The following is a 12,990-nucleotide window of genomic DNA, read 5'->3' as shown; positions in this document are numbered from 1 at the left end:
TCCCATGAAGCTTAAGACAGGTCTCTTCTTGATGTGGTTTAGCCTTATAATATCATGGTAAAGAATAGAGACGAAGGATGTTACTTCTTCACAAGGGGGGATTCTGTTGCACAGACGCTTACCCAGTGTAAGAGCTTTGGGACAGAACATGGTCTCATCCACGTCCAGAGCTTGGTGCCTTCTTCTGACAGTTGATTTCTTCAGCACATACAGTTTGATGGTTCCCAGTACTCTTGGGTTGCTTCTCTAAAAACTGAGTGAGTCACTTCTTACCTCTGTATCCCTCCTGACCACAGTGGATCTGTTCTGTTTCTCCCCATCTCCAAGAGTGAGTCTTCTTTAAAGCAAAGTTTCAGTGCAGCCCTGTTTGTCACACTAGTAGCAAGTGTGACACTAGTGTCACACACTAGTGTGCCTATGATGGAGCTAGTTCAGACCAGAACACCAGGAGTGAGCACTGTGACCGTGAGGATTTTCTTAGTACTAAATTCGGAGAACTTCAGAATTGGAAGAAGAGTTTAGGGACCATCCAGTGTAACCCCCTTGTCACACCAGGGAAAATCGAGACCTGGTAAGGCAAAGTAACTTGCCCAAGGTCATGCAACCAATATCTGGCACAGGGGGCTCGGAGCTATATAAGTGCTCATCTCCTTGTTCTCACCTGCTTCTCTGTTCTTACTGTGCCTTAGTTTTCACTCTTGGCCCTTTGCCTCCTACCTCCCAGTAGGAGTTCTAAGTTGTGATGATACATGCGTGAAACGTGTTACAAAAATGATGAAACAGACTCAAGGGAGTGAGTGCATTAGAGGAGCATGTAAAGTGCCTTCTCCCATCTTAAAGCTTCTGTCCAGCAAACATAGGGTGGTTGATGTGTAGGTGTTTTTGATAAGTGGAAAGTGTAGACATTATCATTACTTTCAGATATGTTTGTGGGCAAAATGAAATGGCTGTAAAGTCTGCCCACCCTGCTATGTACCACACACAGGGGCAGGACTTTAAAACCCTACTGACTTGGCAGCTTCTGAACTTTGTGCTTCTTAGACTGATATGACACTGCCCTTTTCTTCTCCTCAGACCTCTCTCCACTGTGCCTCACAATCTTGTTTAGAGAGCTCATCTTTCTCTACCAATTTCTTACAAGTTGACGAGTCCCAGATCTCACCCAGGGCCCACGGGCTCTCTCTTCCCATTGGCTCTCCTTGTGTGATTGTACCACTTTTGAAGATGCAACTACCATCTGTATGCTAATGACTTCTGAATCTGGGCCTGGGTTCCCGGCTCCTCCCCGAGCTTCAAATACTGCCTAGCAAGTACCTCTCTTAAGGCAGCTCAGACATAATAAGCCAAAGGGTACTCACTACTCTCCCCTCACAAATGAGTTCTTCTATTTTCTGCTATTTTTAATTCATTGGCTTGGTGTCATTATTTACTCTGTGGCCTAAGCTGGAAACCCAAAAATCATTCTTGAGTCTTTCATCTGTAAAAGTCACTCACTCACAAGCCTTCCTACTTTATTTCTTTTCTTTTTTTTTTTTTTAGATTTTATTTATTTATTTGTAAGAGAGAGAGTGAGAGCGAGCACAGGCAGACAGAGTGGAAGGCAGAGTCAGGGAGAAGCAGGCTCCCCGTGGAGCAAGGAGCCCGACGTGGGACTCGATCCCAGGATGCCAGGATCATGACCCGAGCCGAAGGCAGCTGCTTAACCAACTGAGCCACCCAGGCGTCCCTCTACTTTATTTCTTTTCCTACCTTCCACACTTCTTCCCTGCCTGGCTAACACTGACTTACCCTGAAAGACTCACCTGTCACCTTTCAGAGGTTCATCTTCAGCAAGGACCCACTACAATTAGGTACTCATCATCTTCGTTCCGAAATCCCTTACACCTCTCTCTCTAATGACACTTAGCAAAGTACGTTTAACATTGTATTTATGAGTCTGTCTCACCCACTAAGCTGTAAGACCCTTGAAAGCAACATTGTCTTACTCATCTTTCCATCCCTAGTGTCACAGATAGTGCCTGGAATTCAGAAGATATAGGATATACATTTGTTGAATAAATGACTGTGATACTTCAGAACTTCATCTGAGAAGGAGCTATCTCTCCTAAAAAAACGTTTATAGGTAGAAATTTGGATTTGCTAACGATTCCTTTTTATTTCTTTATTTTTGTTAGATTAATGTGACAGAATCAAGTGGATCAACAGCCATCCCACTGCCCCCTTTGTTGGGGGGTGCTGAGAGTGGGGAAGGATGGAGGACAGTAAGAACGAGACGATGAATCGCGCTCACATCCTCTTTGACCGGTTTGTGCAGGCCACCACCTGCAAGGGGACCCTCAAGGCCTTCCAAGAGCTCTGTGACCACTTAGAACTGAAGCCTAAGGACTACCGCTCCTTTTATCACAAGCTCAAGTCTAAGCTTAACTACTGGAAAGCCAAAGCGCTGTGGGCAAAGTTGGACAAGCGGGGCAGCCACAAAGACTACAAAAAGGGAAAAGCGTGCACTAACACCAAGGTAAGGGTTCGGTTTCTCCCAGACCTTGGGGTCACTGACTTAAGGATTTAGCCACAAGAGAAAAGATTGTGAGGACAAGTAGGCCAAAGAAAGGGATTGAGTAGTGGTAGACCAGGTGAGAACTAGATAGTCTAGCAGAGACTTAGTACAGAAAGTCAGACTCACAGAGTCTGTGTTCAGTTGACTGTTCCATATCCCAGACCCTGTTCTTATTTCATGTATTCACATTGAACAGAGTTTTAGCTATTTAAGTACAACCCTGAAGTCAAGTGATATAGGAACTTTTTTCCCCCGCTGAGAGCTCTGTTTTGAATTTCACACTGTTAGGAGGATGCAGGTTGCTTAGCAAAGAAAAAGCCATGCCATGTTAGCATCCTGTCTGAACATGGTTTCGTGGTGCCTGGCATGTCATCTTTATAAAGTCGTCATTCCATACTCAGTGACTAATATGGTCTAGATAGTATTTGCTAACTTGGGGATCTGCCACAATCTTCAGACCTCTTTTCATCCATATTCCAAAGGTTTGTTTTGATAAACAAGGGCTTTGTGAGCCAAAATATTTCTTTTGCTTTCTTCATGATCTAGGGAAATAGAGTTTTCATGAAATAGCTGAGGTATTCAGTCACCTGTGCAGGGGGTAGGAACAGGGAAGTGAGAAGGGACAGTCTATTTCCTGCTTTCCTCCTTATGTGAAAACACCTTCTTTTGAGAAATTTGGAAAAAACTAGCAGAGAAACGAAATTGCAAATGAAACGAATAGACTTCATGACTAGATTATTAATGTCCTTTGATGAGCTTTAATTTGCCCTGTGTGGAGACCTAGAGACCCTTCCCCTGCGGGTTTGCCTCTAGTAGATACTCATCAGCAAAATCCAAGAAATTCAGAGACGCATGATTGAGTGCGGTGTTTTATTAAGAATAATACAAATTAGTTAAGTGTCCATTCTCACCTTGAGTACTCCTCTAGAATATGGGTTTTTAACATCATTTCCCTGGATTTTCAATCCTAAGATGGTGATTTTAGAACTCTTTTTAGCATATAAAACTTGGGCTCTTGGAAGTTGCCTTCTGGGAATCCTTGAGTGGTAGATTCATTTCAGGACTCTGAGCTATGTATTTAATAATCTGTGTCTCCTTGGACAGAAATCTGCTTGACTTAGAAACCCTTCAGAATGTCCTCTCCTGTTAATAAAAGGTGACATGTGATTTTTCGAGTCATTCATTGAAACGATGACCACTTCAGTATATTGCAGACCTACAAGGTGAACCCATGCTGGGTTTATGTGAAGCACTAACAGTTAACAGTCTCCTCTGTCCATAACATTCACCAGCTTTCCTCTCAAGCCACTGCTCTCCTGTGACCCAGACAGGTCTGAAGATTTCTTAGGTGAATAGCCTAACTTGGAGGCTCTAGGGAATGATGGTTATCAGATCATGAAACTGTTACAGAAATGTGAGCTTTCCTAAGAGGTTCTGCCTTTGCCCTGAAATCAGATGTGTTTTTCAGTGTCTCATCATTGGAGCTGGGCCCTGTGGTCTTCGTACAGCCATTGATTTATCCTTATTGGGAGCTAAGGTGGTCGTTATTGAGAAACGAGATGCCTTCTCCCGCAACAATGTCTTGCATCTCTGGCCATTCACCATACATGATCTGCGAGGTCTGGGTGCCAAGAAGTTCTATGGCAAGTTCTGTGCTGGAGCTATCGACCATATCAGTAAGTAAAACTAGTCCTCCTGCAGGATCCCACGCCTGCCCCCTACCCACTTGTTCAATAGAAAGAGCTTATTTGAGGAATTCATACTCAATAGCCCAATTTGTTTTGGTATCATTAACGTCCACTGTGCTTGGAATCAAAATACCTGTGATGCGGTGGTTTATAACCTAGGACTCTTACCTGCAGCACAAGTGTTATCTCCTATGACATGAACTTAACTTAAGAATTTCTAAAGTTGGGTCTTGAATGCTTCCTGAGCACTTGCAGTGGGTGGGATGGGCATTGGTCCAGCCTAGGAAACACTACCAGTTTGAGCCTTGACCCTCTGGTGGTTCTTAGGCCATTGGAAAAAGCACAAAGCATGAGGCTCTCTCTAACGTGATATGATAGATACTCTACTAATGTAAGGACAAAATGCTGTGGCATCAGTACTGGGGAAAGCACAGTTTTAGAAGCAGCCTCCTAGTGTAGTCACCAATGGCAAATCAGTAATGAGATTCATTTGGTTAGGTGATTCTCGTGAGGTCTACAGTGTGGATAACTCTGGCTGAAATTTTGTCATCTCCAAGCTCAACTTGGACCTGTGCTTCTCTGAGATCCTATAGAATAGATACAGGTCAGTGCAGACAGTGGTTTTCTCTCCATGACTGTCAAGTGGCGTGTCTGAAAGGTGATGGAGAATAGACGATGTCTACATTATGAAGTTTTGAGTCTTGTTTATTAATCATTGTAAATGATTCCAGGAGATTCTTATCAAGGAACTTTTGTTCTGAGCTCCTCCAGATGTGTCCTGCAAATACATCAAACCGTTGGACTGTTTGCTCTTCGTAGTGGTTGTGCCAGTTCACCAAACATTGGCCGGCAGCTGCCACAGTCCATTGACAGAGGAAGCACTCTGCCCATCTGTTGGGCTATAATATGTAAAGCATCTTGGAATCTAGTTGTCTGCAAATATTAAATGTGTGCTAGAAGGGGATTTAATGAGCCTTTAGGAGTGTGACTCAGAAGGGTGGTGGTTGTGATAAGCTGGGACAGAAAACCAAGATGACTTAGGTGAGGACCTGTACGCACCACATTAGTCAGAGGCTGCAGGTGAGATTGGTCTTAAGAGAGGACCAAGGTCATTTGATTTGTCTGGATTTGTCTGCCTTATGTGGAATTTGTTTCGGAGCTGAGAGAGTCCTACATCGGGGACTAAATTTTTATCTCAGTAGACCTGGGGCTGCTACCATGTCTGACACTTGGTGGTCACTCATTAGACACAGAATAAATAAATCTTGCTGTGATAAGGAGCAAGATTTTCATTCATTTTGAGCCTCAGTTTCTGTGCCTGTAAAACAGTGGTGGGAGAGGGAATGGTAAAAGACTAAGGCTGGATGAAGGTTTCCCCTTCTCACTTTATAAGAGAGTATTAGATCAGGATGAAAGGGAGATGCTGTGGGAATCTCAGGAAGTCATGCAGCCCTTTTGTATCAAACTGGAAAACCCACTGCAGGGCGCACACATTTTGCCTTCTATGGTAAATCCCTTGTCCTGTCAGGATAGTGGATTCCGCTAGATGACTGTGGCTCTGATGGAAAAGAAGGTCTCTGGTTGGCCACAATCTGTGTTGTCTCAGAGCTTTAGGTTGTTTTGAACACCCAGCCCAAAAGGTCGGCGTGGCCTTGCATGTCTTTTTAGAACATCTCTTGCACTGAATTGTATTTGCCCTTAAAAAAAAAAAGAAAGAAAGAAAGAAAGAAGCTATAGACTGTGGCTTGGAAAATATCTCCAGCTACGGGAGGCTTTGAGAATCTGGATAAACTGTGTTGGTGGGCGGGTAAGAATCCAAGCAGTAATTGCTGACTAATACTCTCCTTTTAGTGTGCCCTCACTGGTATCATCTTTTTGTTCCTGCAGGTATCCGTCAGCTTCAACTAATACTTTTGAAAGTCGCCCTGATCCTGGGCATTGAGATCCATGTCAATGTGGAATTCCAAGGTCTTGTACAGCCTCCTGAGGACCAAGAAAATGAACGTGAGTTAGGTTGAACAAATGAAGGAAAGATAAAAGGGCATGGAGTGTGTGAGAAAAAGATGAGCTCAATGGAGAAAAGTATAAGAATCTGTGGGTTGTTTTCAGAACTAGTTAAAGAGGTTTCTTCAGTTGTACAGCCTATCTCTTTCAAGGAACTTTTGGCTTAATGAGGAGGCTTTTGACATAGTATTAGATGTTGCAAGCACTTGTATTCATTATAACAAATTATGTTGTGGGGAATATTCTTTTCTGAGCCTTTTCCAAGGCTTTTTTCCCTGTGTTTTGTATCCCATGCTTTTACTCCTAGTGTTTTCACTTTGGGGTTTTGTGCACTTTGTATCTAGAGGTGTCTTAGGTGTATGAATATAGTCTGGGTAATGACCTTCATTTTGGTCCACAGGGATAGGTTGGCGGGCACTGGTCCACCCCAAAACCCATCCTGTGTCAGAATATGAGTTTGAAGTGATCATCGGAGGGGATGGCCGTAGGAACACCTTGGAAGGTATTGGTCAATGCTGCTTTACCTGGTTCACAGCAGAGTGAAGGGTGACCCCCACCCACCACCCAGCCCTGTGGGGAGAGTTTGTATCATCAAAGAATCCACATTCCTTAGTATCTGTTTATGTGTGCTATCTATTCTCACTGAATGATAGACCCAGCCTTGCACTAGCCAACTAGTATTTGGGTTCTCTTCTTACAGGGCACCCTTGTTAGGGCACTAAGAGGTAATTAATTGGTTGACACTGCAGGATTATATCTGTGTTTAGAAAACTGGTGTCTTCCTTTTCTTTCTCTTCTTTTTTTTCTTTTCTTTTCTTTTCTTTCTTTCTTTCTTTCTTTCTTTCATTGGAATCCATTGCACTGAGTAGTATTCTGGTCAGTTAGATTTCACATTGTTAGTGCGTGGGAGACTTTGACTTCCTTCCTGAAATTCATGTATTTTTTGGCAGGTAAACACCTTATTTTCAGATAGAGAAGAATTGCCCTAAAATTTTCCCATTGATTCCCATCCCGAATGTTCCCCGATGTCTTCATCAACACCTGTTCCTGTTTGAGGTGATCGTCCTTCTTCTCTAGAGAGCCTTGGTCTCCTCTGAAAATTTCTTTCCTTCCAGGATTTCGCCGGAAGGAATTTCGTGGCAAGCTGGCCATTGCCATTACAGCAAATTTTATTAACCGAAATACAACAGCAGAAGCCAAAGTGGAGGAGATCAGTGGAGTGGCTTTTATATTCAACCAAAAATTTTTCCAGGAACTGAGGGAAGCCACAGGTTGGTGTAGATATCTCCAAAGCAATAGGGATAGAATTTAAATAACTACTTGTGATCTTTCTCTCAGAGGGTTTGGTAGAGTGGGTGGTCATTGGCATTATTGCTATTGTTTGCCCCGCTGCTCGCTCTTTCTCTAGTGCTTTCCTTACCACTGTCTCCTCTTCTAGTGTTCTTTATCCTCTTTACAGTGACAGGGCTGCTCAGGGCTTAGTTTCTATTTATTCGTTTGTTTTTAAGGGGCTGTTCTGCCTTTTGCCAACTCTTCTCCAACCCTCTCCACTATGCTGTGGCTCTAAGTGATGGTGCTTGATGCAGTAAGCTACTGATGGGTAGTTCTCTGGTTTTCTAGAACCTGACTTTAGATACTGAGTATACAGTCTCCTGGAGTTCCAGTTTGGGCATGAAGTAAACCACGTGCTAGATAGGAATAAGATTATTGTATGATAGCTTTTGAATAAATTAACTTATTTTGCTGCTGCAAAACTGTGCATCAGATTTCATTTCTCTGTTTTCTCGAACATGATTGCTTTCCATTATATCTGTTTTTTAGATTATTGAATTATTATTGAATTAAAAACATCAGTAGTTCACGCTCTGCTTCCAGACAGAAGAGCAGAGGTGATTCTCCCTGTTGCTTTGATGACTATCAAGATGTTTAACTTGAAAACTAACCCTGACCTCTTACTGGAAGTTGACCTTTCTTTTTCTTCCAGTCCTTCTATTTCTGCTTACTATTGATCATGGTTTTTAGGATAACTTAGGGTATCAAGTGAATTACAGAGCAGTGCAGGTATAAACATAGCTCCCCCTCTTCTCATGAACAGAATATGCAGGAAGAAAGAATCTGGGCTCAGACATCTTTTTATTTTCACTTTCTCTGCCTAGAGTGTTACAGCCTGGTCTCTGTGGACACGTATAAACATTCTGGCTGCCCTAACGTACCTTCATTTCAGCAAGCCCATATGTGACAGATTTGCTTTCTGGTTGCAGGTATCGACTTGGAGAATATTGTCTACTACAAAGATGACACACACTATTTTGTTATGACAGCGAAAAAGCAGAGTTTGCTAGACAAAGGGGTGATACTGCATGTGAGTAATGGATTTCTTTCAAATCTCTTTTTATGTTGTACTAGGTAATGTGACCACTAAGAGAAAGAATTTTATTGTCTGATGAGTTTTTCCTGCAAGGGAAGGAAAATGAGCACCCAGTTCATCTCCTGGAAACATGTACTCCTCTAATGTTTTTTAGTTTAACTTCTAAAAATTCTTTTGTTATGGAGAATTTCAGATGTAAACAAAAGTAGAGAGAATCATATAGTGAACCGCCCCCCCCCCTTGCCCACTATCTCGCTTTAACAATTGTCAACACATGGCCAGTTTTATTTCAGTAGTACCTCACCCACTCCCCACTCCTGCCATTGGATTGTTCTAAAGCAAATCTCAGATCTCAGTTATTTTGGATACCCAGTTAAATTTTAGGAGATTTGGTATGTCATTATAACTAATTCTGCATATGACTGATTAGTAGTTGGTTAATAGGTCATCTTTTGGGATAGGGTAGTAGGGGGAAGGGAGTTTGACTTGGAAGTCTGAGAATGGTTCTGGTTTTACTGCAGTTATGTCTCAGAAGTCTAGGGAACACTGGCTGGATCAAGGTATATTTAGACCTCTTCTTGACCTAACAATCATGAGAGGTCTGCTTCAGCCTTTTTTCCAGGTGGATAATTGTATGACATTCCCTGAGGTGATGAACAGAATATGAAATCACAGAACCACAGGATAGGTGGTTCTTTAAGGAGAGTCTCTTAAGTCTTCTATGGTGCTCAGTCTGAATCAGAATTACTATTCCCATGTGATGACTTGGAAGGAAGAGGCACCAGATGTGCTGATTCAGGCCTCTACAGGTCTTACCACAGACTCCTGGCTGAAGTTCAGGGTGCCTTTGTCTCTGCAGCACTGAGTTATACTGTTGCCATATCTGAGAGCAGCATTGGGGGCAAGCCAGTGAACACGTGCCTGCTGCACAGCCTCTTCCCAGTCACAGACCTCATTATCTGTTTCTCAGCCTTGAGCTCCTTTATGTACGTGAGGAGAAGCAGGACAGAACAGTTCATGCAGCCCATTCTGCCAAAAGCATAAGCAAGATGGCAAGATGTACTTGGTTTAAAGCTGTATCAGTAAGAAATAGCCAGTAAACCCGGGGGTAAGCTGTAGACTAAATTAAGACAAATCTATCATCTTAGGCAAAATTTGGTTATTAGTTGAAATTATTGTTTTATTGTGCTTCACAGTTAGTGCTTTTTATTTATTTGTTTTTACAAAATTGAGGGTTTGTGGCATCCTCGCACTGAACAAGAGAATTGGTGCAATTTTTCCAAAAGCACTTGCTCATTTCATGTTTCTGTGTTATATTTTGGTAATTCTTGACAGTACTTCAGGCATTTTCATTATTATATTTGTTATGGTGCTCTGTGATCAGAGATTATAACTTGCTGAAAACTCCAATAATGGTTAGCATTTTTTAGCAATAAAGTATTTTTTAGTTAAGGTAGGTTCATTGTATTTTTACACATAATGCTACTGCACACTTTTTACAGCATAGTATAAATATAACTTATATTTACTGGGAAACAAAAAAAACTCATTTGACTGCAAGTTCTGACATTCACTTTATTGTGACATTCACATTGTGGTGATCTGACACTGAACTTGCAGTATCTTGAAGGCATACCGATATACAGGAACAGTCTAGAATGCCCAGACCTGATACACTTTTGCTTTTTGTTTATTCTTCTAGAAGGCAGGGACCATGTTTCTATGTGTGCTGCTAATACTAAACCAGTTGTAGTCACTTACTCGATGTTGAACAAACATGGTTTCAAGGACCAACTTGAGTATTTGTGTTTTGACTGTTAACATCTTGTAGTGGTAGCTGGAAGTACCATCAGGGACACTTGGAAACAAACCATAGGCCCCACTTTAGGAGAATAGAGATCTGGCTCAGTTAGCCAGGAAATCTCCAAAACCAAAAAGGAATTTTTCACTCCTTTATGTGGAAAGCCCATTTTCCTCTCATCATTGTTTTTCTTTGTTGGTGGGTTTCTATGGAGTCTTTCAGAATCTTATTTTGAAAACCTCTGTTCCATTTTCAGTGTATTTCTTCTTACCCCCTGGCTACTGTTGCTCCCACCTCACATCTTTTTGGCACTAGAGCTTTCAGGTGCATCCTTTGGGTTTGATGAATTACACAATGCTGAGTATTTCATATGTTCCCATTTGCCCGAAGCTATTTGCTATCCAGAAGATAACAATTGCCAATATAACATAAATTATAAAATACGTTTTCAATTTAGAAAGTACCATCACATAAATTATTTTATTTGGTATTCAAAACAACCCCATGAGTTGAATTAGGCAAGATTAAAGAAGTATGACATGCCCAAAGGAAATGGAAACACCAGGCAGCAAACCTGTGCTCTTTTAGAAACAGTCTCCCCCATGGGGCACCCAGGTGGCTCAGTTGGTTGAGCATCTGACTCTTGATTTTGGCTTAGGTCACAATCTTAGGGTAGTGGGGTCATCAGTTTTCATGCTCAGCAGGGAGTCTACTTGGGATTCTGTCTCTCTCCCTCTCGCCCTCCCCATCCCCACCAGGCTCTCTATCTCTCTCAAATAAATAAATAAATATTTTTTATGAATTTATTTATTTATTTACTTATTTATTTATTAAAAGAAGGTCACCTGGGTGGCTAAGACAGTTAAACATTTACCTTCAGCTCAGCTCAGGTCATGATCCCAAGGTCCTAGCCTACCCAGTGGGGAGCCTGCTTCTCCTCCTCCCTCTGCACCCGCCCCTTCCTGTGCTGTCTCTCTGCTTTCTCTCTCTCAAATAAATAAATAATCTTTTAAAAAAAATAAATAAATAAAAAATTTTTCAAAGGAAACAGCCTCCCCTTTTGTCTTTCATTTATGTAGAAGACTTGTTTTGGAATATGAAATCACTTTAGGAAGAAGGGAAAGGCTGTGAAACTAGCTTACATCTGACATGTATAGTATGGCTCTAGCAGGGCTTTTCCTTTGACCCTCTTCTCTCTCTGGAGACAGGACTACGCTGACACAGAGCTCTTGCTTTCCCGGGAGAATGTGGACCAAGAGGCTCTGCTGAACTATGCCAGGGAGGCGGCTGACTTCTCCACTCAGCAGCAGCTGCCATCTCTGGATTTTGCCATCAATCACTACGGGCAGCCTGATGTGGCCATGTTCGACTTCACTTGTATGTATGCCTCTGAGAATGCTGCCTTGGTGCGGGAGCAGAATGGACACCAGTTACTAGTGGCCCTGGTTGGGGACAGCCTCCTAGAGGTGAGTGGTAAGGACGGCAGCACTTTATAATAGAGGCAGTAGTAAGGAAGCAGTGATAATGAGGAACAACGGGAGTATCCCAGGTTGCAGAGCAAGTGCCTATAGCATGGTGCAGCAGAGGTAGACTCCCTGCAGAGATACCCCAGGAAGTAAGGAGGTTGCTCACTATGGATGGAAGCTCTGCAGCTTTTGTGATTTGTTCTGCCGGCTTATGAACAGTTGCTAAATAGTACCGTCAACAACAGACTTTCTCTCTTAGTTTCCCTCTATTAAAAGGTAATTTATTTTTATTCTTTGTTTTCTGTTCCTTCATAGCCTTTTTGGCCAATGGGGACAGGAATAGCCCGAGGATTTCTAGCTGCTATGGACTCAGCCTGGATGGTACGAAGTTGGTCTCTAGGAACAAGCCCCTTGGAGGTCCTGGCCGAGAGGTAATGGGAAGTAGCCACAGGTCCTTTTCCTGGGAGTGATGATTGGTTTGCTCCTCAAGCAGAATACATGTTTTCTTCCTTCTCTCTCTCTCTCTCTCCTGCTTTCTTAATTAAAGATGTTTTCATATTTAAGAGAAGAAAAGCAAGATAATGATTAAAAGTCATAGATATGTAAAGACTATCTAATTTAAGTGCTTTTATTTCTTTCCAAATTAAATTCATTACTGACAGATGGTATCTGAATCTTTGTATTCCTTTAAGGAATAGTATCTGTTACCTTTATGGCAGTCACACGAACAAATACATAAGCATAGTACATTAAATCTTCCCATCCTTAAAGTAGAAAGACTTGCACTAATGAAATCAGTGTGGTAGCAGGGAACATACCAGGGGGACATAAGAAAAGAAATACGAAGTGACTTTGGATTCAAAAGAAAATCCCAAATTGCTTGCAAATATTTCTTAAACTTTCAAATGTCAGATATGTTGAAGCAGATTATTGCCTATGAGGTAAGAATCCTAGGATTTGTTTGCTAATAAAGAAAAAATGCCCTGACCAGAAAAACTAGAGAAATAAGATTTCCTGGGTGTAGTCTGTGGTTGATAGCATTTTAAGTCTGTTATCTAAGGTACTCTGGGCAAGTTTAGTGGCAAGTTCTTTTTTCATCTGTGGTTTTC

At 42.0% G+C, this 12,990-nt stretch overlaps 1 protein-coding gene across 15 annotated transcripts in view; it reads left to right on the top strand.

The window, feature by feature from the left end:
• MICAL3 (microtubule associated monooxygenase, calponin and LIM domain containing 3) overlaps positions 1–12,990 on the top strand; it is a 221,544-nt gene that overhangs the window by 96,042 nt on the left and 112,512 nt on the right. For all 15 annotated transcript variants that reach the window (XM_059403945.1, XM_059403958.1, XM_059403956.1 and 12 more), the window contains exons 2-9: positions 2,175–2,515; positions 4,023–4,230; positions 6,130–6,246; positions 6,647–6,748; positions 7,362–7,517; positions 8,508–8,608; positions 11,624–11,881; positions 12,197–12,312. In XM_059403945.1, the coding sequence (XP_059259928.1) occupies positions 2,252–2,515; positions 4,023–4,230; positions 6,130–6,246; positions 6,647–6,748; positions 7,362–7,517; positions 8,508–8,608; positions 11,624–11,881; positions 12,197–12,312 (1,322 nt within the window). In that variant the 5' untranslated portion in view covers positions 2,175–2,251. The remainder of the gene's footprint in view (positions 1–2,174; positions 2,516–4,022; positions 4,231–6,129; positions 6,247–6,646; positions 6,749–7,361; positions 7,518–8,507; positions 8,609–11,623; positions 11,882–12,196; positions 12,313–12,990) is intronic.

The sequence above is a fragment of the Mustela nigripes genome, chromosome 6 (genome assembly GCF_022355385.1).
Source record: "Mustela nigripes isolate SB6536 chromosome 6, MUSNIG.SB6536, whole genome shotgun sequence".
Lineage (NCBI taxonomy): Eukaryota > Metazoa > Chordata > Mammalia > Carnivora > Mustelidae > Mustela > Mustela nigripes.
The sequence above is the reverse complement of the archived record's forward strand: the minus strand, read 5'-3'. Positions and strand labels throughout refer to the sequence as shown.